This window comes from Hemicordylus capensis, chromosome 3, assembly GCF_027244095.1.
Source record: "Hemicordylus capensis ecotype Gifberg chromosome 3, rHemCap1.1.pri, whole genome shotgun sequence".
In the NCBI taxonomy this organism is placed as follows: Eukaryota; Metazoa; Chordata; class Lepidosauria; order Squamata; family Cordylidae; genus Hemicordylus; species Hemicordylus capensis.
In genome coordinates this window covers 8716956-8740161 of record NC_069659.1, presented here as the reverse complement: position 1 = coordinate 8740161, position 23206 = coordinate 8716956, and the positions used below count along the sequence as shown (strand labels likewise).

The 23206-nt window shown below is 47.8% G+C and overlaps 1 protein-coding gene across 9 annotated transcripts in view; it reads right to left on the bottom strand.

Annotated features, from left to right (window-relative positions):
• The window catches only part of EMSY (EMSY transcriptional repressor, BRCA2 interacting), a 79436-nt gene that overhangs the window by 33960 nt on the left and 22270 nt on the right, over positions 1-23206 (bottom strand). For 5 of the 9 annotated variants that reach the window (XR_008319646.1, XM_053310507.1, XM_053310504.1 and 2 more), the window contains exons 2-8: positions 17263-17371; positions 14721-14820; positions 14262-14336; positions 9439-9620; positions 6935-7087; positions 2483-2742; positions 967-1252 (exon numbers count right to left, since the gene is read on the bottom strand). Coding sequence is in view for 8 of the 9 variants with exons in the window: in XM_053310507.1 (XP_053166482.1) it covers positions 967-1252; positions 2483-2742; positions 6935-7087; positions 9439-9620; positions 14262-14336; positions 14721-14820; positions 17263-17332 (1126 nt within the window). In the remaining variant the exon portion in view is untranslated. Of the gene's footprint in view, positions 1-966; positions 1253-2482; positions 2743-6934; positions 7088-9438; positions 9621-11277; positions 11426-14261; positions 14337-14720; positions 14821-17262; positions 17372-18405; positions 18594-23206 lie in introns of those variants that run through there. The other 4 variants (XM_053310509.1, XM_053310512.1, XM_053310506.1 and 1 more) reach the window with 3 other exon arrangements.

Here is a 23206-nt window from a genome sequence, read left to right as displayed (position 1 = left end):
CCAGATGCCAGTAGAACCAAATGCCCTGTGAGCACCAGGAGAGCACCAGGCACAAGGGGAGGGGAGGCCCCTGCCCTCTTTGCTTAAGTCTGAGTCCTCCAACTAGAGGCCATCAGAAGCAGAGACCCTGTAAGGAGGAGGAGGAGGAGGAGGAGAAGCCATTGAAGGGAAGCAGCACCACTGTCAGCACTCTAACTAGACTAGTCTGCTCTTTTGTGGATTTCATGTAAGTTGCCCTGAGAGCTTTGTAGGTTGGAGAGTAGGGTCACAAACACTTAACAATAATTGCATGCCTCTGTAGCCGAGACTGCACTGCGGAGGAGATGGCTCTCAGCCGTGGCAGAGCATGTTAAGGGTCACAGGATCAGTCCCTGGCATCTCCGATTAAAGCAGGGATTCCCAACACTGGGTCCCAAGTGGAGGTTTGACTCTAGTTTATTTTATTTAGCATAAAGAAAACCACAAGGCTCTGTGGGCGTCAGGAGTCGGAATTTACTGGACGGCACACTTTACTTTTTACTTTATACTGCTCAAAACTCACATCTCTAGGCGGTTTCCCATAAAACACCACAGATTAAAACAAAGTTAAAACATTAAAACCATTTTAACCCAGTGATATAACTCCTATCAACCGATTAAAAGCCTGGGTGAACTGTTTTCTTCTTTTATCTTCTTGCAGTTCAATTTATTTTGCTTTATGGTCCCCATCCTCCCCAGCCACAAGGACCTTCGACCACTGTGGCTGCAGAGGACGGGCGTTCAAGTCCAACATCATCTTGGGACTCAAGCTGGGGAAACCCAAGTTCAAGGACTTGAGGGAGCAGGGTGGGGACAGAGCCCTGGGCAAAGTGGGACCCACCGTTTCATGCAGGTACCCCAGTTCTGAAAGAGCCACTTCCCTCCACTCAACGCTCAGTGCCGGTCTCCGGAAGTCAGAGAGTTCCTTAGAAAGGGCCAGCAACTCACCCTGTGCTACGGTGGACATGACTACTGAAGGCGTTGACGCTACCATGGTGGTCACAGCCACGGTGCTGGGGGTGGAGGAGAGAGTGGAGCAGCCACCGGTGCTGCTACTGCTACTGCTGCTGCTGACCAGAGAAGACTGGGAGGCGGTGATGACCACCGGCTGCTTCTGAGTGGTCGAGGCGATGACGGACGTCGGGACGAGTTTGGTGACGGCCGCGTAGTTATGCGACTTGGAGAGGATGTTGGGTACAAAGGTGGAACTGGGAGAAGTGGTCACGATGATCACCTGGAAGATTAAAGAGGGGGTTATTCATCATTCTCTCCAGCTGATCTGAAAGGCAGAGGAGGAAAGAGCAATTCCCATCACTACCTGACCCTGCACAGAGCATCTGTGCGCTCTTTGGGGCCGGCTACCTCTTCCCCCACCCACCTTCTGCCCCAGTCTCTGGCTGGCCCGTGCTGGGCCCAGGCTGCCGGGCCAAGTGCCGCCACCGGGCCCGCCACCGCCTTGCCTCTGTGGCTGGGCCCACCGCCGCCACCACTGCGCCTCCACCGCCTGGCCCGCCACGGCGACCAATTCTCCTGGGTGCGCCTCAGCCAATCAGGTGCCTCTGCCGGCCAGCCAATCGGCTGGGCGCTGGGACGCACATTCCAAGGCTCACCCAGGAGAATAAAATACATAGAAGGCATTCAGAAGCAGCAAAAGAGCATACATACACACACGCCCCTTTTGAGGGGCACAGACTGCTCTGAAATGGGGCAAAAATGCTCACCCATTCAGAGTCAGGGCAATGCTGATCCAGCAACCACCTCCCTTGCTTTCAGCTGGCTTTCTGACATCATTCTATAGCAGAGAGGAAGGAGAGCTGGTCTTGTGGGCGCAAGCATGAATTCTCCCCTTTGCTAAGCAGGGTCCAACCTGGTTTGCATCTGGATGAGGGACCACATATGTGAGCACTGTACGATTACTCCCCTTAGAGGATGGGGCTGCTCTGGGAAGAGCACCTGCCTGCAGAAGGTTCCAAGCTCGGCATCTCCTGGTAGGGCTGGGAGAGCCTCCTGCCTGTAACCTTGGAGAAGCTGCTGCCCGTCTGTGTAGACCAGGCCTGCTCAACTTCAGCCCTCCTGCAGATGTTGGCCTACAATTCCCATAATTCCTGGCTAATGGCTGCTGTGGCTGAGAATTATGGGAGTTGTAGTCCAAAAACAGCTGGGGGGCCTAAGTTGAGCAGGCCTGGTGTAGACAATACTGAACTAGAGGGACCAATGGTCTGACTCAGTATATGGCAGTTTCCTATGTTCCACAAGGCTAGCCGTAGCAGATCATTTATTTTTACGCTCAGAATTCCACTTATTATTGCTAAACTATTGGGGATCAGGTACTCTTGCCAGTCTACTGTAAGTCACCCAGAGATCTACTAGTTGATCCTCAACCACCTTCTGCCCTCCTAGGCTGTAGATGACCGACTTAGAGGGAACTTTCGTACACCCTGCAAACACCCCATTCCCCCATTACCTTCTGGGTGGTTGTGTTGGTCGTCTGCGTCGACGGCTTGGTGAAGGTGATCTTCACTGGGGACATGTGGGGCGGCAAGGAGTTGGCGATGCTCTGCATGATGCTGCTCATCTTGGGACTGCCGCTGACAGGCACCGTGATGGTTTTGGTCACCGGCGTGACGGCCTTTGGGACCTCTTTCAGCAGGACGGGAGAGGAGCTGGACGAGTTGGTGCGGCGCCTTTTGCGGGGCTTCTCGTCATCGTCTGAGCAGCTCACGCCTGCAACACACGTGCGCGCACCTCAGCTTGGTATACGATCCCTCCCCTTGCCCCCAAGCAGAAATGTGTAGCGTAGGAGTGGAGGAGCATGGACATCTCCAGTGCATTTCTTCCCCTTCCAACACCACATGCATCCATTTGTTTTTCCTCTGACCTGAACGGTTTAAGGTCTTTTCTGTACTGATCTTTAGGTGACCTTTGCAAAGTAGTTCAAAAGAAAGAACGTAAGAACAGCCCTGCTGGATCAGGCCCAAGAAGACCCATCTAGTCCAGCATCCTGTTTCACACAGTGGCCCACCAGATGCCACTGGAAGCCTACAGGCAAGAGGTCTGTGCATGCCTTGTCTCTTGCTCTTGCTCCCCTGCAACTGGTATTGAGAGGCATTCATGCCTCTGAGGCAGAAGGTGAGCTATAGCCCTCAGACTAGTAGCCATTGATAGACCTTGTCCTCCATGAATCTGTCTAAGCCCCTTTTAAAGTCATCCAAGCTGGTGGACATCACCACATCCCATGGCAGAGAATTCCATAGATAAATTATGCGCGGTGTGAAAAAGTACTTCCTCCTGTCGGTCCTAAATTTCCCAACCTTCAGTTTCATGGAGTGACCCCTGGTTCTAGTGTTGTGAGAGAGGGAGAAAAATTTCTCTCTGTCTACTGTCTCTACTCCATGCATACTTTTATACACTTCGATCATGTCTCCTCTTGGTCACCTCTTTTCCAAGGTAAAGAGCCCCAGATGCTGTAGCCTAGCCTCATAAGGAAGGTGCTCCAGGCCCCTGATCATTTTGGTTGCCCTCTTCTGCACCGTTCCCAGTTCTGCAATATCCTTCTTAAGATACGGTGACCAAAGCTGTTTACAGTACTCCAGATGTCGCTGCACCATTGATTTGTATAAGAGCATTATAATATCAGCATTTTTTATTTTAAATCCCCTTCCTAATGATCCCTAGCATGGAATTGGCCTTTTTCACAGCTGCTGCGCACTGAGACGACACTTTCAACGAACTGTCCACCATGACCCCAAGATCCCTCTCCTGGTCAGTCACTGACAGTTCAGATCCCATCAGCATGTATGTGAAGTTTGGAGCAAGAAACCCCAATGTGCATCACTTTACACTTGCTTATATTGCACCACATTTGTCAGATAAAACTGTCAGTTATAACTGAAGCCCACTCAAACACCTGAGCAAATGGAAAGCTCCTGACGTGGGGCTGGAAAGATAGCAGGGGTGGCAGTAGGTGGGTGCAGACAACCTGGGGAGAGAGTTCCAAAGATACATTACCATACCTTCTCAGTAACATTTGATATCATCGACCAAGGTATCCTTCTGGGCCACCTCTTGAGTATGCGGATTGGAGGAACTGCTTTGGAGTGGCTTTGGTCCTTTCTTGTGCAGAGGGAGGTGCTGGGGGGCTCAGCTCCTTGGCCATTGGCCTGTGGGTTCCTGCAGGATTCGACTTTGTCCCCCATGCTGTTTAACATCTACATGAAATCACTGGGAGAGGTCACCCAGGGACTTGGACTGAGTCATCAGCAATATGCAGATGATACTCAGCTCTATTTCTCCTCATCACCTGATCCTAGGGAGGCAGTGGATGTCCTGAGTCGGGGGCTGCAGGCAGTGAAGGGCTGGATGTGGGCTAATAAACGGAGATTGAATCTGGGCAAGATGGAGGTGCTGTTGGTCAGTAGGAGAGCCAGTCAGGACGAGGAGATTCAACCAGTTCTGGATGGGGTTGCACTCCCCTTGAAAGAGCAAGTGCACAGCTTGGGGGTATGGCTGGACCCCATTTTTGGAAGCTCAGGTGGAAGCAGTGGCCAGGGGTGCCTTTGCACAGCATTGGCTAATGCGCCAGCAGCGTCCCTTTCTCAAGAATCTGATTAGATCTGGCCATAGTTATCCATGCCTTAGTCGCGTCACAACTAGATTACTGCAGCGCGCTCTACGTGGGACTGCCCTTGAAGAATAATCAGAAACTGCAGCTAGTGCAAAGTGCGGCAGCTAGGATTTTATCCAGAGCAGTCCACTGGGATCATATTACATCCCTTTGGAAAGAGCTACATCGGCTGCCAATTTGTTTCTGGGTCCAATTCAAGGTGCTGGTTTTGACCTTTAAAGCTCTTAACCGTTTGGTCCCTGGATACCCAAGGGACCACCTACTCTCAAGGGTTTTTGCCCAGTTGACAAGGTCATCTGAGGGGACTCTGCACTATGTGTTGGCAATGAGGGAGGCTTGGCTCCTGTGGACACAGGACAGGGCCTCCTCAGTCATTGCCCCCAGACTTTGGAATGCTCTCCTGCTGGGCATCTGCAGTAGAGTGTCTCCATCACTGTTTTTCAAAAGCAAGTGAAATCTTGGCTTTTTACCCAGGCTTTTATATGAGTGTTGTTTTTGTTGCTGCTGCTCTGTATTTTATGATCTAACTGTATATGTTTTTTTTAACTTTTAATTAGATTTGTATTTTTATATTCAATATCCAATGTATCCTCCGTTATTCTGGCAAGAAGCCTCTCGCATTTGGTCTTAAATCTATTAACATTATTAGGGAATCAGTGTTCCCGCTAACAGGAATTCTCAGATGTTGTTGACTACAACTCCCATAATCCCCAAGTAAAGGCCATTGCAGCTGGGGATTCTGGGAGTTGTAGTCAACAACATCTGGGAATTCCTGTTAAAGGGAGCACTGCTGGGTAATAGTTTTAAATCTGTTATCTGCTGCTCTCCATTCCCAATTTATTTCTAAATCCATCAAATCTATCTAGTTTACTGAATCCTCCTGCTAAACAGCTTCTATGATAAAGGATTGTTTTTCTAAATCTTCAAACACTTGCTGGATAATTCATCTTTCAGAGGTTGGTTTCTAATAAAGTATTGTCTTCTAAATGTTTTAGAAAAACAATCTCTCTCTCTTTTAATATACATCTGAGCAATATACATGGTAGAGGTTTATAAAATTATGCATGTTGTGGAAAGAGTGGATCGAGACAAATTTCTCTCTCTCTCCCTCTGTGAAAAAGTACTTCCTTTTGTCGGTCCTGAATTTTGTGGCCTTTTTTGACCCCAAGTTGGGGTGTATGTGTGTGAGTGGAATTCTCTGCCACAAGATGTGCTGTCAGCCAACAACTTGGATGGCTTTAAGAGGGGTTTGGATAACTTCATGGAGGAGAGGTCTATCAACGGCTACTAGTCTGAGGGCTATAGGCCACCTCCAGCCTCCAAGGCAGGATGCCTCTGAGTACCAGTTGCAGGGGAGCAGCAGCAGGAGAGAGGGCATGCCCTCCACTCCTGCCTGTAGGCTTCTCAGAGGCATCTGGTGGGCCACTGAATGAAACAGGATGCTGGACAAGATGGGCCTTGGGCCTGATCCAGCAGGGATGTTTTTATACGTTGCATTATAGTCTGAGAAACATGGCAAGTGAGGAGACAGGCTGCAGCCAGGTCAACTCCAGCGGGCCATTAAGATGACTTGGAAAGAGAGTTTGTGCAAAGGAAGGTAACTTTTCTCATGCAACACTCTTTTGCTAGGTTGAAAACAGCCCTTCCATGCACAGAAGTGAGGTGGAAAACTTCCCTAGAAAACTTTCACATAATTTTTCTGTGGAAAATTTTCCATTTCTAAAATTTCTACTTGGCTAAAATTTCTACTTGGAAAAACTCCTGCAAATTAATATGGTGGGAGGTATTGTATAAATAAGGTCAAACAACATGCCAAATTAGATCACCATCTATTTAGGGCATCAAGAAAATGTGTGGTAGTTTGTTTGTTTTTTTAAAGGGGAAAATTAATGCAGATTCTATGCAAATGATGTGAAGTTTGCATGGGAAAATTTCCTAATTCACCTTTCCCCCCAAAGTCCACATCTCTGCTTCCAGGACTGGAAGAGACTTTCTGCTCGTGGAAGGGTACCAGACAGTGACTAGAATCTAGCCCTTTAGGCTTGTCTCTCTTGAATAGTAGCATAGCCCATCAATACACATTACAATATGCAACAATTCACAATACAAAGGAAGCCAGCCTCTTTCTGGGGGTGGGGGGCAACAAGCAGATTCCAATACAACATGGGGGGGGGGCTGCTGTTCAAAATCCTACAGGGCTTGCCCCAAGCTCTTGGGCTCTGTCTGAAGCAGCTCTTTGAAACCTGAGCTTTCCCTGTTTTTGCTGCAGTTAAGAGGACCGATTTTGCTTACTTTTGACATAAACGGCACTTCCACTTGGCAGGACGACGACATTGGAGGCTGGGCTGGCGGGTCTGGGGGATTTCACTGTTGCAACGCTGCCGCTTGGCACCGGGGTGGACGTCGGTGTTGACGTTGTGCTTGTGTAGGAGTAGCAGACGACCACTGGAGAGGAAGAAGAGACACCTGCTGCGTAAACTGAAGGACAGGATCTGAAACCCCACCCACTCTCACGGCAGCGTTCAAGTTCCAGGTTTGCTTTTCAACATCAGGATTCTCAATGCCCTGCTCAGAGCGTAAGGCCCACTGAGATGAATGGGCCTTTCCATTCATTCCAAGAAGGGCGCCACATTCTGTGGATGAAGATTAAAACAAAGGATGTGCCAGGGAAAGCGTTAAGTGCGCTCCGCTATAGGCTCCATACACTTTCCCCCACAGCTGTTCATGCCAGGGAGATAACAGTTGCAGGGAAGTAATAGCAGGAGAGAGGGCATGCCCTCAATTCCTGCCAGTGGCTTCCAGCGGCATCTGGTGGGCCACTATGTGCAACAGGATGCTGGACTAGATGGGCCTTGGGCCCGATCCAGCAGGGCTGTTCTTATGTTAGTTAATTGAAGAAAATCATTTTTAATACCTCATCACTGGATTTTTAAAAAATCACCTATAATTACTCTTTTAAAAAATAAATAAATCTGAATTTCATACAAACAGAAAAGCTCTTAAAATTGATTATCCTATTCTAAGAGGCTGCTATTCTTTGTAAAGAACGAACTATAGGCAACACATCTTTGTCAGTCATCACACAGCACAAGAATTTATATTACGGCTTGACTGCAGAGCCCAGAAGCAACTGGCAACTGGCCACAGGTGTCACTAATGATCATCTGGGTGACCTTTTACTCCCATTTTATGCCCTATAACTACGCTCTAATATCTGCACTTGGCCCTGAGTCAACGCTCTGTGTGTATTTATAACTCTACTGACCAGTTTGTATGTACTGCCATGTAGGAAGTATCTAAAATAGATGGCAATTCTTGGTTTAAATCAGTGATTTAAGCTGGACTTTCCTCTGCCCTTTGTGATTTAAATCAGTTCAGTCACTTTTAAGGTTTCCCAAGCAGCAACTAAAGCACTCATCTGAAGCAAGCCTGAGCGTTCCACAGCAGTTATGGGGTAGGGGGGATGACGGCCAGGGAGAGTGAGGCTGGCAGAGAGTCAGAGCTCAACAGCTTTGCAGGCAAAAAGACCTTCAACTCAGGGCCTCCAGCTATATGGATCTCGGGCTGTAGAACAGGAGACACGCTGAGAAGTCCCTGCTGGCCAGAGCAGACCATACTGGGCTACATGGCCTGCCTCTGTATAATAGCAATAGCAATAGCACTTACATTTATATACCGCTCTATAGCCAGAGCTCTCTAAGCGGTTTACAATGATTTTAGCATATTGCCCCCAACATGCTGGGTAAGGCAGCTTCATAGATAGATACACAAGAGCAGAACTGGAGAAAGGCTGTCCTCCTGCAGCAAGCGGCTGGGGATGTGCACGAACCGGTTCGGAGGCCATGTTGGAGGCCTCCGAACCCGTTCGGAACCGGACCGGTCCGGCACTGAGGGGAAGTCTACCTTTAAGGGCGGGGGAGTAGAACTTCCCCCTCCTGCCGCTCTTCCCCCTCCGGCGCTGCAATTTAGGTCAAAGTTTTTGGGGCGGCAGCGTTCCTCCCTGCCCCCGTCATTGCCCGGAAGTCTCAGTAATACGATCACGCATGCGTGCGTCGCAGCACGCGCGTGCCTGCCGCCACCGTGCGTGTGACGTAGGCAGCGTGCGCATGGTGGCGGCAGCCGCGCGCGCGCTGCGACACACACATGCGTGATCGTATTACTGAGACTTCTGGGCAACGACGGGGGCAGGGGCGGCAGGGAGGAACGCTGCCGCCTCAAAAACTTCGACCTAAATTGCAGCGCCGGAGGGGGAAGAGCGGCAGGAGGGGTAAGTTCTACCCCCCGCCCTTAAAGGTAGACCCCCCCCCAGTGCCGGACCGCGCCGCGTGACTCCGTGCACACCACTACAAGGGGCCGCAATCGATTCATTTCAGAATGGAGATCCAGGGTTGGAGAACGGACAGGGCAGCACGACAGCTTTCATGGCTTGCTGGTGGCACCTGGCTTTATAAGGTCGTGTTATTCTTTGAATTGTGAAAATTGTGTTTTAAATTTTTATCGACCATTAATCATCCTGAATGCCTTGCAAAAGAAGTGAGATACAGATCAACACCACCAATAATCCTTAACAGATTCATTCAGAAAATGGGTAACGGATTGGGGTCCTGACTTGGGAGTAGAGGATACCACCTGGATCAAAAGGACTCAACTTCAGTTCAAAGGTTTTGACAGGTATTTACAAGCCTGAACTCCAAATCTGGCATCAGAGCAGGAACCTGGAGACCTGAGCCTCATTGGAGGACCCAAGAGTTGCTTTCCTCCCATTCCCAATATTCAGAGAGAAAAGGGCAACATACCCTCACCTTCCTTGCTCCCTGTTTCTGCAGGAGACGGAAGAGAAGCATTGTGCTGGAGAGCTGCATTGGCAACAGCGTTTGCTGTTACGGTAAAAGCTGTTTGAGGAACCAGCCGTGGCATCAGAGGGACCAGCCGGCGGCCTTCGATAGACCATTCAGAAGAGCTGTTGGGCCCAGACATACTGAGAGAGAGAGAGAGAGAGAGAGAGAGAGAGAGAGAGAGAGAGAATGAGAATTCTGTGAGTGTTCTGTCCAGCCACATCCCAACCTGAACATAGGAAGCTGCCATATACTGAGTCAGACCATTGGTCCATCTCTCTCAGTATTGTCTACACAGACTAGCAGCAGCTTCTTCAAGGTTGCGGGCAGGAATCTCTCTCAGCCCTGTCTTGGAGATGCTGCCAGGGAGGGAACTTGGAACCTTCTATATGCAAGCAGGCAGGTGCTCTTCCCAGAGTGGCACCATCCCTTAAGGAGAAAGCCTTACAGTGCTCAAGTGTAGTCTCCCATTCAAATGAAAACCAGGGCACACCCTGCTTAGCATAGGGGACTAGTCATGCTTGCTACCACAAGACCAGCTCTCCTCCCTAAACATGCCTTCTTAATTGCAACCTATCTCCATGCAACTGTTTATTACCTTCCTGAAGCTGTTAGGTGGGGCGGACCGGACTAAGCTTTTTCAGAAGGGAACACACTCTGCTATTTATCATAGCAGTCATTCTCAAACTGTGTTCCAAACTTTATATCTCAAGGCACACTTTTTAAAAAAGGGGGGGGGGAGAATGCTGCCCCACCTCCCAATAAGTTAAGTTGTTTATTTATGCATGTATTTATTTACAGTGAGCACCAAAAGCAGAATGCTTAAACATTGGGAGCTGGCTCGCCCCATAATGCACCAGGAAGGCGAGCCAGTTCCAAAAGCAGAGGAGCTTAAACTGCTTCTGGAGGTTACTCAGAGTGAGTCAGCATGGCACATCGGCTGTAATACATTGTTCTAGGGAACTCTGGGGATTTTTGGAATCTTCTCCGCAATTCCTCAAAGGTTCAGTGAGTCCTGGTGGACAAGCTTCCCTGGAAAAACTACTTGCCCACCATTACTACTAATCTGGCAGGAAAGCTGGGTGCGAGCTCTGTGGTTCTGAGGACATGCTTGCAATGGAGAATCAATCCATAGCAACTTCCATTCAAAACACCCTGACTAGGCGAGCTGCCGCCAGTCAAAACAGACTACCATGGGTTCAGACGGAAATCCTCACTAAGCTGGTTTTTACCCATCAGTGTGATACAAATAATGCACGCTGGCTGTTCCTGCCAAAAAGCTGAGAAGACGGATGGGCCAGAGTCATTTGTCAAGAGAATAGGAATGCTCAGGTCAGCAGAGTGGAGCTCTGACCTAGTTGAAACTATTTTTTTTAAGAGGAGAGCTGGCCTTGTGGTAGCCAGCATGACTGGTCCCCTTAGCTAAGCAGGGTCTGCCTTGGTTGCAGATGAAGGGGAGACTTGGTGTGTGAGCACTGGAAGAGATTCCCCTCAGGGGATGGAGCCACTCTGGGAAGAGCATCTAGGCTCCAAGTTCCCTCCCTGGCAGTATCTCCAAGACAGGGCTGAGAGAGATTCCTGCCTGCAACCTTGGAGAAGCCGCTGCCAGTCTGGGTAGACAATACTGAGCTAGATGGACCAATGGTCGGACTCAGTATATGGCAGCTTTCTATGTACCTATGAAACATGTAGCGGAATGAGATGGTGGAATCCTGAAGTAGTGGAGCAGAAGGTAGCACTCCAGAAGGTGGGGTGTGTGTGCCCTTCTTAAATGCTCCCCCATGCGAAGCGAACACTCACTGCAAATAAAGAACCAGATATTGGGGAGAAGGGTTCTGGTCCGGTCCGGTCCACTCCACTCCCTCTTGCACTCGTGTCCTATATGCAGAAAGGTGTCCCCCGCCTCCCCTAGAAGGAAGAATTCAAAGCAGGATCTCCTCCCCTCGTAGTCCGAAGCGGCACACTCCGCTCTGCCACAGGAGTAGACTAGGCCTTCGTTTCTGAAGCTCGACATTCCTCCAAGGGGATCTTAACTGTCCTAATACCAGGCCAAAAGCCCTCTCAAAGCTACACATTCCTCAGAAGTCCTCAAACCTTAGAGTGTTTTAATTTATCAACTCACAGGGATGGTTCTCTGAGGAAATAAATGAGGTTTTGTTTTCTAGACACATGCTCTCCTCACTCACATGGTGGCTCTTCAACTCCATCCCATCCCTTCCTTTTGGATCAATCGAACTTACATTTGTATGCTGCCCACTACTGAAGTCTCTAGGGAATTTACAGCAATACAAACAAACCAAGGCATTTTAACAGTTAAAACATATAAAAAGTTCAAATTAAAATACTCATAAAAACTAACGAACAGCTAAAAAGCTTTGCTGAGGAGATGCGTCTTTAGTTGTTTCCTAAAAGTCAGCGAGGATGCAGTAGCTCTGATCTCAGCAGGAAGGGTGTTCCACAGCCCTGAGGCAACTCCAGAAAAGGCTCGCCTTCGAGTTGTCACCTGGAAAGCTGGCGGCACCCTCAGACGAACCTCCCCTGAAGATCTCAATAGGCAGTGCCATTCATAACAAAGAAGGCTTTCTCTTAAATACCCTGGGCCTAAGCCATTAAGGGCTTCTTTATAGGTAATAACCTATATATACTTACATATGTAAGAATAAAGAGAAGGAAGAAAATTCACCAGCTGTGAACGTATGTTAGCTTTCAAAACCTGAACGGATCGTGTCAGTGATTGAAATGCTAGGTTTGCAACAGTTTAAATATTTAGTTTATTAAATATTTACATGCCTAATTCATACCTGCTTTTCAGTCAGGAGAGGCTTCCAAAGAGCTTACTATTTAAATAATACAAGCCGACCCCACACAGAGCATCTGTTCGCTCTTTGGGGCCGGCTACCTCTCCCCTACCCCCTCCTGCCCCAGTCTCCGGCCAGGCCAAGTGGATGGCCAGGCCCGCCGTCACTGCCTGGTATCCGCGGCTGGGCCAGGCCAAGCCTGCCACCGCCACAACCGCACTGCCGGGCCGGGCCGCCCCTGCCGCCTCACATCTGCGGCCGGGCTGCTCCGTTGCTGCGGCTGGGGGCCCCCTGCTCCGCCCGGGCCTGCCGCTGCCGCCTCGCCCAGCCTCCGCCTCGGCTCCGTGGACGGGCCTGCGGCCACCATGGCCGCCCACAGCCTGGCCCGCCGCTGGTTGAGTTCTCCTGGGTGTGCCTTAGCCAATCAGCTGGGCTGCCAGGACGCACGTTCTAAAGGCACACCCAGGAGAATTATATATACAGAAATATATAATAATGTAGTCCCATTAAATGCAGGGACTACTCATGAGTAATATAGTCTGGATGTCAACCAGTGTTATTAGGTGGAGGTGAACAGCAGGAGAGAGGGCATGCCCTCAACTCCTGCCTGTGGCTTCCAGCGGCATCTGGTGGGCCAATGTGTGAAACAGGATGCTGGACTAGATGGGCCTTCTTGGACCTGATCCAGCAGGGCTGTTCTTATGTTCTTAAGTGTTTAAAGACACCTGGTTGCAGATTTGGGGTGGCGAATGGGAAAAATGCCCCTCTGCCACCCAAGAGTCCTCTGGTTCCAGGTAGCTGAAGAGATCATCCAGGCTTCTCCTGGAGAGGGAGGGAGCAGAAGAGACTGCAAATGGACTCTCAATTATAAGAATGAGAGGCTCTGCACTTTTAGAAAAAGACTAACCTGACTCCTCCAGATGTTTTGTTAGGTAACCATTCTGGCACCATATAGCACAGGTTACTTCTAAAGAAATACGTTGTGTAACTCTGTACGTAGTTTATCCAAACACCTGGAACTGCCTTTTCCTAACACTGCTCGTATTTTTAGCATGTCCAATTGTGTTTCCCTCTATAGCAGCTTGTGCTGGCCTTTGTACACTTTGGTTTCAATCTGTTCTTTAGGCCAGGGATCCTCAACGTTGGGCCCCCAGATGTTCTTGGACTTCAACTCCCATAATCCCCAACCAAAGGCTACTGGGGCTGGGGATTATGGGAGTTGAAGTCCAAGAACATCTGGGGGCCCAACGTTGAGGATACCTGCTTTAGGCAACATGTTATTCTGCTGTTTACTTTAAAACAAGTTCTATTTATATTAACAAAACAAAAGAGCAGACTGGTGCCAGGAGGGGGCGTGTGCAACTCCCCCTTTATGTCAACTGCAGTAGCGAGGAGTGCTTCTGAGCATAATTCAAAGTGCTGGTCATGATCTTTAAAGCATTAAATGGTTTGGGACAAGGATACCTAAAGGACACCCTCCTCCCACATGACCTCGTCTGTCCACTGAAAGCCCTCTTGCATATCTTTGTGTCCTGCCTAAAGAGTGGTTGGTGGGCGCCTTAGAGCTGGCTGTCTCAACTGCAATCTCCCCTAGTCTTTGGAACTCCCAGACTTCATTTGGCCCCTTCTCCAGTGTTATTTGGCCACCGCGCAAACACATTTTTAATTCAGCAGGCATTTGCTTTGCCTGTTTGATGCTATCCGGCTCCCTTACTGTTTGTTTTGAAGGTGCTACTTTTTATATGCTACTGCCCATCTGCTTTAAGAACTTTGTTTTAAATACTGTATTTCTACTTGAAGTTGTTAGTAACCTTGCGCAGTTCAATTTTAGAACTAGAAAGGCAGGATAGAGAAACTCCAATAGACCAAAAAACCCCAAACTATTCATGCATGAGAGTTGCCAGGATGTGAGCACAATACATTGAAAGAGAATAACCAGAGTGATGTACTTTGGGGTGAGTCAAGGTTAAGAGAGTTTAATCTTACTTATGTGCAATAGTTGTCAATCGCTCATCGTTGACCGCCCTCCGAACTTCAGCCCGATGTCTTTCTGTTGAAATACTGTTAAAAGATGCTAGTGTTAGACACAGAAGAATAAGCTTCTCAAAAGCAAGGCTCACCCTCAAATGACCAAAGCTAAACTGGTACCTACCAGAATCAGGGCTTTTTGGTTGTGGCACCTGTTCTGGGGAACATTTTCCTGTGGGAGGCCCACCAGCCCTGTTCTACTGGGAAACCGGTAAATGTTTTTATTCCAACTGAGGCTGTATAGCAAGATCGATTCATGGTGTGTGTGTGTGTTTTGGGCTGCTGGCTGTTTTAAATATTATACACATTGTTCTATTTTACCAGTTACAAGGCTTGATGTACTTACTTTATTTATTGTAAACTGCCTTTCTGCTTCTGAATCGGCAAGATAGAAATCTAAAACAAAACAGGATTAACCTGAGCACTTTGGAGAGTTCTCCAAGGAGGTCCTTCTTCTCCTTTGTGAGATCTCCTTGTGCACGTAAGGCACTGATAACTCCAGCGTATGCCTCCAATTCTAAAAGGGGGAAAAAGAGATTGAAATTAAGGATGGGGGGTGGTGGATTAAAACGACTGGAACAGGGCTAGCTTCTGCTACCTCTCCCAATCTTAAAGCACTGGGAAAGGCAGCTGGGAGAGCACCAGTGTGTTCTTTCTGGCGAGGGGACAAAAAGGGAAGCGGATCGGAAGTAGTTGCAAAGCAAGGATATCCTTTCGTTTGTGCAGCTCAGCTCCAGGCATATTTACACAGAAAGAAGCTACACAATACAGACAGGGATCTGCTGCCAAAGAGTGATTCCCAAACTGTGCCCTGTGAGAGAATTGTTTGTGTGAAACAAGTTTCTAAAAAAATATTCTGAATAAGAAAAAGAAGGCAGTTTGGCCTGGCATTACGTACCTGCATTTTTTAAAAATACAAGTAGCAGCCGCAGGGAAAGCCATTTTTGAAGACAGAGGAAAAACAATGCTTTTTGGAAGAAAACTGCATTTTGGGGGAAATTTAATATACAATACTTATTTCTGTATCATTTAAATTTACTGTAACGTTTTAGATAATCAACATGAACTACAGCTTGGTGAACATGTATGATTCTCCTTTTGAAAAAAAATAAAGCCAAAACATTTAAAACTATTACCTTTCATAAGCACATGAAATATTGCAATTGTATCCAGTGCCAGAGATCAACCTGCTAGATGCTACTACCCGAGGTTTCTCCTGAGGCTTTGCTACCCACACAAGCCTTTTGCAGCATCAGCATCAATTTTGTTACCCACCCCATAACAAATTGTTCTCTGGGCCGCTTACATTAAAAATATGAGATAAAAACCCACATCACATAAAATCTTAACAGACCAAAAAGGTGGGGGAAGAGAATACAAAAAATACAAAAGAGTATTTAAAAAGACATTTTTAATGCATCTGACCCCTTTGGCTTTCTTTTAACTCTCTCCACACAAGCAGACAGGGCAAGACACTGCTTGCTTCCCTGTAAAGGGTGAAATACAAGCCCAATTGAGACATTATGCTGTACAAGTGTACACATTGTGTCTGTACACTCGTACGTGTTTGTGTGAATGACTGTACCTGTGCTCGTTTTAGAAGTGAACCTGGATACACGTTCAAATGCCTGGTACAGATAGGAAGTGTACTGCTGTATCTGCATTCAGCATAACATGCGAATGACTGTACCTGTTTACACAGGTACACGCATTGTACACAAACATAATGTGTGCATGGGCTTACAGTTTCAATAGTTCTTTAACGCGAGATAACATATCCAAGATGAACAGGGGGCAGATTAGAAAGAGTACATAAACCAATCTCCAGATCCAAGCGGAAGCACATGTGTTTTTCTGTTAAAGAAGATGACAGTGCATCCTGTGAGGGACAATGGCTGAGATGCACCCGGGGTTTGAAAGTTATATATAACTCTATACTATACAAGAATAGAATTGTAAACAATAAATATTTTTCACTGTCTTACATAATTACCTTCGTATTACACAGCTAAGACAACATTTTGAAACAGCAGTGAGCCTGGATTTAAAATAACTATTTTCAATAGTTATTTAAAATAACTATATTTTAAATCCAGGCCTTGTAAAGTATTAGATGCATTAGTCTAAGAGGCAAAATATTTTGTAAGAGGAGGTTGTTGTTACAATAGTGCACCCCCAGAATTTGCTATTTTTCCATCTCTGGCTTGGGCGGGGGGAGGAGACTTTTCTCTTGAAAAATTTCCATTTTTCTTCTTCAGGCCTCCACATCTCTAGCACACTGTTCCCTTACAGGGATTCCCAGATGTTGCTCACTACGATTCCCAGCATCTTCAGTTGCAGAGGCCTTTGGCTGGGGATTCTGGGAGTTGTAGTCAACAACATCTGGGAAATCCCTGTTACAGGGAACACTGCTCTCGTGTCCAGTCTTGAAGGCATATGCATAAATTAGGACTATGTGCAGACAACTCGATTTCTACCTTTCTAATCCCGAAGCCATACAACCCACAAAGGTTGCTGAATCTGAAAGCTTTGGTCTAATCTCTGGCTTGCTTTGCTGTTGTTTTTTAAAGCCTAGTCTGAGATTTCAGACATATCTACACCAGAGAGTACCAGGCTATATAAAACACAGAGCTATAAATTAAAATAGACTAAGATGCCTAGGCAAAGTTACCCACACCTGAGTTTGTATAAAACTAACTATACCTGCCCCCAGCACTGAACAAGTAAAAGAAGAGTTTAAACAGCATGTATATTTGTGGGCGGGGGGGGGGGGGGGCGGATCTAAATCACAATAAAGTTTTTGAAAAGGATACACCACATGCAATCTGAAGTGGTACCGGTTTTTGAATCTGTAACTTAATATCTGCAGTCAATGCACGTCTGCCCCAGCTCTCACACACATATGCCAGTGGCTATCAATGCAAGGGACCGCAAACCCAGCAGAAGCCCTCCAGCGTACCCAGTTTGCGAAGGATCCTTTTGCATTCATCCCTGCTGAGATCCAGAAGGGTCGGCCACACCACCGGCATCGTTCTTCAGTCACTTCGCTCCCCCAGAGCGTAGCCTCCCTGCAAGGCAAACCAGTACAGCGAAGGGTCAAGACAGAGGCCTTCCACTTCTGACTCTTCAGAACCAGTCCTGAGGGCCTCAAAGAAGTATGTCGTGGTCAAAGCCCCTGGCACACATGGGGAGAACAGGCCTCTACACACACCTCACGTCTTCAGAGGGACATACAGGGACCAAAAAAGAAAAAGCTCACATGCTTATAGCACTTTTGAGTTTTCAAAGAACTCAACATGCCTTAACTTGTTGGAATCTTTCAAACAGGCCTGCTCAACTTTGGCCTTCCTGCAGATGTTGGCCTACAACTCCCATAATCCCTGGCTATTGGTCACTGTGGCTGGGGATCATGGGAGTTGTAGTCCAAAAGCAATGGGGGGCAAAGTTGAGCGGGCCTGCTTTACAACAACCCCGTAAAGTAGGCCAGTGTCATCACCATATTGCATGGTATACATGCTGAGAGAGTGCGTGCAGACACACCTTGCTAAGGTCACCCAATGAGTTCATGGCAGAGGTGAGTCTCATGCAAGGGGCTTCCACCAAAGCTTGACAAATCTCAGGTGCCAGAGAACCTAGAAATTCACCCATGGCATCTACATATACAGAGGTACCTGAATCTCCTAATCTGTTTATTTGTTCCAAGCAGTCCTGTTTCTAAGTATGTTATTTCTAAAGGGGATAAAGAGAAGCTCATTTCTCCCCACCTTCACAATGTCCAACACTAAGTCTGCTTAGTTTTGCCTAAGTTTTTGGGCGGGCTCCCAAATCCAAAGAAAATTTGCCAAGGCCTGCACTATGCTACATCGGAAGCCTGGCCTACGTGGATCCAAGGTCAATGACCTGTAGGGATTGTGAGCTTATCCAAGGGAAAGCTATGCGAGAACTATGCTCTCGCAAGAACTCAAATGAGGGGAAACAGGAAAAGGGAATGTTGCTACTGATGAAGGATGGAGACAAAAGACTGTGTACCTTGCATCTGAGCCATTTTTGGAGGGGCGGTACATAAATCAAATCAAATCAAATCAAAAACAAACAAACAAACCTGTTTGACAAGATGAACTTTTGGACATATCATCTACAAGAATGCTTCACATTTATACGCAGGATGGGCAGTATTATTCCTGTCTTCTAGGGAGTAGGGGAGAAGCCAAGGGAAAGTGGATCTGTGGCTGAGGTGAGGTGAGAAGGGAGGAAACTCCAATCCAATCTTTTGGTCCACTGCAGACCTACCTAGGAGGAGAGAAGGCTTAAGTCCCTCTCTGCAGTCTGGACTGAGGCCCCACACAGCTATTTATGGCGACAAAAAGAACACAGAAGTAGTAAGCTTCGCATGATGTGCCGTTTGACCTTTAGCTACCAACTACACTCCACTGGCTTGTGTATTTTGGGAACATCAGCCATCCTCTTCATTACATCTGGTTCTTTCAGTTCATCCAGTGGGGGGGGGGGGACTTGGCCCTACAGCTGTTGTAGTTCAACAACTCCCATCATCCTTAGCCATTAGGGATGATGGGAGTTGTAGCTCAACAACGGCTGGAGGACTAGGTTTGCCCACCCCGTTCTAGGTAGCTCAATACAAGCCTATGTGCTGGTTAGCTCCTCTATGAGGCTGCTGTTCCCATCTGGATGATGCTTGCTCACCCCTCCCCAGGAAATCTCTCTCAAGAAGCCATGCAACTAGCAGAGGGTTGAGCTAGCAATTTAGCACCAGGGACCACAACAAGAACCCAGTATCAGCTGGAGAGGCTTGGTTAATATGCAGGTATTTGGTCACACTTGACCAACATGCTTTTAAAACACATTTGAGCATTCTTCTTCTGTTGCTGCTGGCAGCAGAACCTGATGTAGCCAGATTCTGGAAAGCAATTACTACGCTGGCATGGAATCTATCGATAGATAAAGCACAGGTGCCCACAATACTGAAAAAGGCCTCGCATCAAGTGAACATTGCAAAAGGACAGAGGAAGACCGTATAAACAGCGCCCATGTTGAGTTTATGCTAATAGAAACTTTGCAGGAAACAAGTTGTATGCAAGCTGGGTGCAAGAGAAACAAACACAGCACAAACAATGAAGGAAAAGACAAAACAAGAAACGAGGAAAGACAGAATAAATCAGAACCCCCCTGCGCGCTCGCTCTCGCTCTCTCTCTCGAAAGCAGTGAGGATTGATGGGTGCAATGTAGAAGTCTCCCTTGGGGTGCACACGGGGGCCAGTCAAAGACAGACCGAGGAAAAGAGGTGAGACACGCAAACCCTGGTGCATCGGGGCAGGGCTACCCCACAGAGCTATTCTGAGAAGAGCTGGAAGATTCCAGTTTGGGTCTCTGCACACAGCCCATTAGCGGGAACGCACAGAGACCACAGAGAGCAGAGCAGAGGGAAACAAAGAGAGGTTGTCCCAATGGTGTCCAAGTCAATATAAACTTTGCAGAAAACAAACAGCATGCAAGCCAGGGAATTAAGCATTTTGTTAGAGGTATATCAGAATCATAAGAGTACATTACGTCATGCTTGAGATTACATGAGTATGGACATACAAAGGAAGCTGGATTTTACCAAGTCAGAGCAATCGGCCCCTCAAGCCCAGAACTGTCTAGTCCAGGCCTGCACAGCATAAGGCCCAGGGGCTGGATTTGGCCGGCGTGACCTTTGTTGCTGGCCCCCACATAGAAATATCCTGCAGCAACATCAAGAGCCACTTAGAGCTCTTGGTTTGTCCCAAGATGAGATGCAAGTGGCAGTGATGGACCAATGAGTGAGTGGGCCAGTAAGAGGCAGCAACAGCAATGGAGTGGGCTGGAGCCACAGCAGCAGCCAGGAAGCAGCGGGTCACTCTTTGGGTCAGTTTCCTCATCTCTGAGGGGGGCCATCTTCTCTCCAGAGATGGCCTTAAAATGCCACCCAGGCCTGTTGATTTGGAAATGCATCCCACAGTGTGCCCAGCAAGGCTTGCTCCCAAGTAAGCATGCCTAGGGTTGCAACTTGAAAGCAAAAGCAGTTTGAGGAGAGGAGAGGTGTCTTGGCATTTTGGGCAGGCTGGCATCCACCCCACTGAACAAGCAGGGGCAGTATGGGCTATTTTCCGGCTACTTTCCTTGGTAGTACAATGGTTTTTCCCGTGACACTCTATGGATGTGAAAGCTGGACTCTGAAGAAGCAAGATAGAAAAAGTATTGACGCTTCTGAAGTTTGGTGCTGGAGAAGACTTTTGAGGAGACCATGGACAGCCAGGAAAACAAACCAATGGATCATAGAACAAATCAATCCAGAATTTTCACTCAAGGCACAAATGATGACCAGGCTTAAACTATCATACTTCGGACACACTATGCGAAGACCCTGCTCCCTTGAGAAGTCCATAATGCTGGGGAAAGTTGAAGGAAAGAGAAGAAGAGGATGACCAGCAGCAAGGTGGATGGACTCAATTACAACAGCAATGAATGCACCACTGAGAGACCTTAAAGGCCAAGCTGAAGACAGATCATCCTGGAGAGAATCTATCTATGTGGTCGCTAAGAGTCGACACCAACCTGACAACACTTAATGAATGAATCCTTGATTAAAATGGTGGGTCACCTGGAGGGGGAAAGGATCCAGAAGCAGCTAATGAGTGCGCTCTCTAATATTTTTAATTGTCATGTAAAAATTAAACACACTGAAAATTAACCTCGGCCCCTGCACAGCATGTCATGGTTGGTTCCGGCTCACTGGGCATTTTGAGTTGCGCACCCCTCTTCTACTCTGACTGGCAGCAGCTCTCCAAAGGCTTTCTGCATGCAAAGCACATTCTCTGCCACTGTGCTATGGCTCAGGTCACATGTAAAAGGGGTGGGGAGGAAAGCTGGTCTTGTGGTTGCAAGCATGAGTTGTCCCTTTGGATAAGCAGGGTCTGCCCTCGTTTGCATATGAATGGGAGACTACATGTGTGAGCACTGTAAGATCTCCTCCTTAGGGGATGGGGCTGCTCTGGGAAAAGCACCTGAATGCATGCATGGAGAAGGTTCAAAGTCCCCTCCATGGCATCTTCAAGATAAGGCTTAGGAAGACTGCTGCCTGCAGATTGTTTTACCAATCCCCCCTTTCTTCTGAAGCCCTCCGTGCCTCCTGGAATTATGTCCCTGAGAGTTCCACAATCCTCAGGGACATGTTTTCAGGAGTCATGAAGGGTGGGGGTGGGGAATCAGCAAAAATCACCTCTCCATTGTGTAAGTGAAACATTATTTGGCGCACGTAATGTTCATCTGCATGTTGGCTAACAATCCCCCCCCAATTCAATTTTTATTGATTTTAACAATAGTTGGCTAACAAAATTAAATTCTAATCAATTATTACAACAAAGAACCTGGAGACAACATAAATTGATACAAACTATATCCCAAAAACTTTACAGCTCTTTGTGGCTTTCATCTTGAAACTCCAGGGAAAGTCTCTATGATTATAATTTTTTTCAAAAGGGAAACCAACACATACTCAGCAACTATGAAAGACAAGACAGGTTTTAAATAGTGCTATAGGGCCTTTAAAAATAAAATAAAATAAAATAAAATAGCAGGTTCTTTCATTCGTACAACCAAATTCACAAGGAACAGAGGACAATTATCAGCTGTGACAGCTAAATGAAGCCTAGCTTGTTTAACAGCAGTCATGGTGTAACAAGGTGGAGAAGGGGTTGTTGCCATCAGGTTCTGCAGGCAGGCTTCACAAAGGCAATGGCTGGCCACTGTTGGGAACAGGATGCTGGGCTAGAGAGACTTTTGGCCTGTTCCAGCTAGACTCCTCTTATGGCAGAGAGTGCAACATAGTGGCTAGAGCGGTGTTCTTCACTGCAAGACCCACGAGTCTGCCGTGGCCCCATGACTAATGGTTTATTAGGCCTGTGCAAAGCTTTGACCAAAGCTCAGTACTCTCAACGGTCTACCCCAGCACTGTATTGAGGCAACCATTCCCACACTGCAATGCCACGCTTTGCCTGGTGCCGGTGGGGCTCCTTTAAAGAACATGGTGGGAAACCGCTCTCATTTTGAAAGACAGTGAAGATCTTTAAAGACAGTGAAGATCACTGAGCTAGAGAGTGAGATGTGAGCCAAGGAGGCATGGGTTCAACTCTTGGATCCGCCACATAGATCTCTCTCTCTCAGCACTGGGTTTGGGGGAGAACAAGGCGTCTGTGTGTGTGGGGGGGGCTTACACCACTCTCAGTACCTTGGAGGAAGTGTGGGATGAGGATGATGTTCTTAATGATTCCTGCCAAGGACAACCTCTTGCATAGTACGAACCAGTGTTCCTGCTAAGGCATGCACATGTGGATGCACCCACGTTTTTTGATGTCTGCTCAGTTAATTTTCGATCCCGCTCAGGTTGAATCAGGAAGGCCCTACTCTGAATACACGTGCACACACACTGCCTTGATTCTGCCACCCGGAACAAAACTCATTCTGCACACAGATGAAATAAATTAGAGAGAATATGGGTATGAACCCAAATACTACGACTTGGCCCTTGTACAATGCTTTCCAAGTGTGCAAAGTCTTCCCCATGCATTACCTTGATTAAATTCTTACCAACACTCTGTAAAAAGGACAACGATCATCTCCACACGCCCGTCGGGGTGGGAGAGATGAAAGCGGGAGACGGGAACCGGAGGAGTCTTGCTCTGTAGCTCAGCCTCTTAGCCATTAGGCTTCACCAGCTCAAGGAGCAAGCAAAACCTTGCCAAGAGACCCCTGGAGCAGGGCTTACTCCGCTTCGGCCCTGCTGCAGATGTGGGCCGACAACGCCCACCACCCCTGAGTATCGGCCGCTGGGGATGCTGGGAGATGTAGTCCAAACTCAGCAGAAGGGC